The 3,103-nt window shown below is 41.5% G+C and overlaps 1 protein-coding gene across 1 annotated transcript; it reads right to left on the bottom strand.

The window, feature by feature from the left end:
* Positions 1-228: 228 nt before the first annotated feature.
* On the bottom strand, positions 229-2,550 carry LOC126981758 (cuticle protein 7-like). Its single transcript, XM_050833281.1, has 4 exons — positions 2,434-2,550; positions 1,989-2,078; positions 1,293-1,430; positions 229-426 (listed from the first exon to the last, which is right to left on the bottom strand). Exons 1-4 carry the CDS (start codon positions 2,443-2,445, stop codon positions 253-255), a joined length of 414 nt encoding a protein of 137 aa, XP_050689238.1. The 5' UTR covers positions 2,446-2,550; the 3' UTR covers positions 229-252.
* Positions 2,551-3,103: the final 553 nt, after the last annotated feature.

Genomic DNA, 3,103 nt, shown 5'->3' with positions numbered 1-3,103 from the left:
AAAAACTTTAGAATTGGGCTGAGAACCTAACGGGGGAGGAAAGTCAGAATTGGGGTAGCAACCTGTTTGGGGTGAAAGTCAGAATTGGGCTAAAAAAACACTCGTGTCAAAATTGGGCTAAAAACTTTACAAACTCAACGACATTCAATACAAAATTACAAAAAAGCCTTAAAGCGAGGTACAAAAAATCACTCAGGTTAAATAAGGTCCCGGGGAGGGTGAGCACAGGTGGGAAGGGTCTTGAATGGTCTGTTAGTGGTAGGAGGGGGCGGGGGGGCTGTAGGAGGGGGCGGGGGGGTTGTAGGACGGGGCACTGTAGGCAGGCTTGAAGGTGATCGCGGGGCCGTACTGGTGTGGGTACTGAGCCTCGCCCTTGTAGCTCACGTCAGCCTGGAAGCCATTGTAGTGATCGGCGACGTAGTTTACCTGGTGAGGAAGAAAAATAATTAGCTAGACAGGTATGGAAGGATGATGGTTGTGTGACTTCGTGTAGACTGTGAAGGTGACAAGTGCTGGACATGTAGGTAGTTTGGTAACTGTCTTGGGAGATAGAAGGGTAGATGGCCAGATGGAAAGATTATTAGCTTGACAAGTCGGTATTGTGGTCCTTTTGTTAGTAGACAGATGGATAGATGATCAGATAGAAAAATAATTAGCTAGACAGGTAGGTAATTTGGTAATTAATTTTGGTTGACAGAAGGTTAGACGGTCAGAGTTACATAATGAGGAAACAGGTAGGTAGCGTGGTAATTAGGTTGATGGACAGATATAGACGGCAAGGGAGACGGGTAATTGCGGTGGAGGTGCTTTGGCAGGCAGGAGCGCAGACGGTCAAAGAAGGTTGATAACTAAATACGTCAATAGGTAAACAGAATGATATACTAATTAATACATAGGTAAGTAGATAGATAATTACGTCAATAGACAGGGAGAGGAGAGCGCTAAACGAATAAATGCAGGCCGGTTTATTGGTAGACAGGTAAGTATAGGTAATTAAATAAACAGGGAGGTAGGCTGATGAGTGTTTCGATAGGTAGAAAGATTAAACAGGAAGATATGTAATTGAAAGATAGATAAGTAAGTATTTAGGGAAGGAGAAAGGTAGATATGTAATTAGGTTAGATAAGTAAGTATTTAGGGAAGGAGAAAGTTAGATATTTAATTGGGTTAGATAAGTAAGTATTTATGGGCTCAGAAAGGTAGATATGTAATTAGGTCAGCAAAGAGTGAGGTAGGATGCAAAGGGTAGCCCCAGGTAAAGGGTATAAGGGGCAGGCTCTAAGGTGACTCACGGTCTGGATGCGGCCGTCGGGCAGCACCACCTGGTAGGAGCCTGACGTCTGGCTGCCGTCGGATTCCTCGTTCTGGCCGAAGTTGGCGCCGCTGTAGTCATCCCGCACGCCGTACTGGAAGGTGTAGGGGATGGGGTCCTGGAGGGGGGGGGGGGTGCAAGGGAGGGAGAGGGAGAGAGAATTTAATATATCGCCGTTATTATTTTTTTTTTTTTTATGGTTCACGTTACTTTTTCCTCATATAGATTTTGAGGTTTTCTTTTTTACTCCAACCAAAAATTGCAGTTATTCTTTCGTTTTGTTTTCTTTGGTTTATATATTTAGGCTTATTTTTATTCATTTACTTATTTATCTTTAAAGTCGAAAGAGAAAAGAAACATGACCAGGTAACTTTCCAAACACTTGATAAGCAAACAACGTGTTATTAACCAGGGGACTCATCACGTGCTGGACTCATGATTTTGGGACACGGCTAGTAATGCGATTTTTGGACACGGCTAGTAATGCGATTTTTGGACACTGCTATTAATGCGATTTTTGGACACGGCTAGTAATGCGATTTTTGGACACGGCTAGTAATGCGATTTTTGGACACGGCTAGTAATGCGATTTTTGGACACGGCTAGTAATGCGAGTGTCTTTCTATCCATCTGTACGTTCCTATGTCCGTGTACGTGTTCGTGTACGTATGTTTACCTCCTTGTACGTCTGTGGGTGTCCGTAAGAGTCTGATGGATGGGCCGAGACGACGCCCAGCGCCGCCGCCGCCACCAGCAGTGTAGCCACCTGGGGAGAAAACCTTTACTGCTCTCTCTCTCTCTCTCTCTCTCTCTCTCTCTCTCTCTCTCATCAATGCAAGGAATAATGGAGATAATCTGTAATCAATTAGAAAATACTCTGTAATGACTGAAGAAAAAATACATGACACTTATTTTCAACTCTCTCTCTCTCTCTCTCTCTCTCTCTCTCTCTCTCTCTCTCTCTCTCTCTCTCTCTCTCTCTCTCTCTCTTTGTCTCAAAAAAAAAAAATCCAGGTGTTTAAAAAATTTCCAGGTGTAACAATTATAATCACGTGTGTGTATGTTTGTGTGTGTGTGTGTGTGTGTGTGTGTGTGTGTGTGTGTGTTTGTGTGCGCGTTACCTTCGTGAACATGGTGATCCCACAGGTGTGTCTCGTCCAGGTGAGAAGATGATTGTGACTCCTCCTTCTACCTTTCGCTTATATACTCACCTGCTATCTCTTCCTCCTCCTCCTCCTCCTCCTCCTCCTCCTCCTCCTTTTCTTTCTTGCATGTTATGCCGTAACTACAACTTATGTGATAAATTGTAAGTGGAAAGAACTTTACAATCTGTAATAACTTGCAAATAAGCAAATGAAGTAGTCAAGTGAAATACATCATAATTTTACTTAGTACACTAGCTTATAGTTTTGCAATTAGTAAAACCAGGCTATTATTTTGCATTTAGGAATACTATTCTATTAACTTGTGTTTATGAAGACTAGGCTGTTATTTTGCAGTTAGGAATAATCTGCTATTATTTTGCATTCATGAAGACTAGACTATTTTTTTGTATGTAAGGAAATAAGTGTATTACTTTGCATTTAGGAATACTCTGCTATTATTTTGCATTTAGGAATACTAAGCTATTATTTTGCATTTTGGAATACTAGGCAGTTAGTTTGCAATTAGGAAGACTAGGCTATTATTTTGCATTTAGGAAAACTAGGCTATTATTTTGCATTTAAGAATACTAAGCTATTATTTTGCATTTAGGAAACTAGGCTATTATTTTGCATTTAGGAAACTAGG

The sequence above is a fragment of the Eriocheir sinensis genome, chromosome 49 (genome assembly GCF_024679095.1).
Source record: "Eriocheir sinensis breed Jianghai 21 chromosome 49, ASM2467909v1, whole genome shotgun sequence".
Classification (NCBI taxonomy): Eukaryota; Metazoa; Arthropoda; class Malacostraca; order Decapoda; family Varunidae; genus Eriocheir; species Eriocheir sinensis.
The sequence above is the reverse complement of the archived record's forward strand: the minus strand, read 5'-3'. Positions and strand labels throughout refer to the sequence as shown.

Bases quoted from the DNA above. Each gene is read 5' to 3' on its own strand.
- LOC126981758 (XM_050833281.1), bottom strand. The intron at 1,431-1,988 runs GTAAACATACGT...CCCCCCCTCCAG, and splicing joins ACCCACAGACGTACAAGGAG to GACCCCATCCCCTACACCTT. The intron at 427-1,292 runs GTGAGTCACCTT...CTTCCTCACCAG, and splicing joins CCGACGGCCGCATCCAGACC to GTAAACTACGTCGCCGATCA.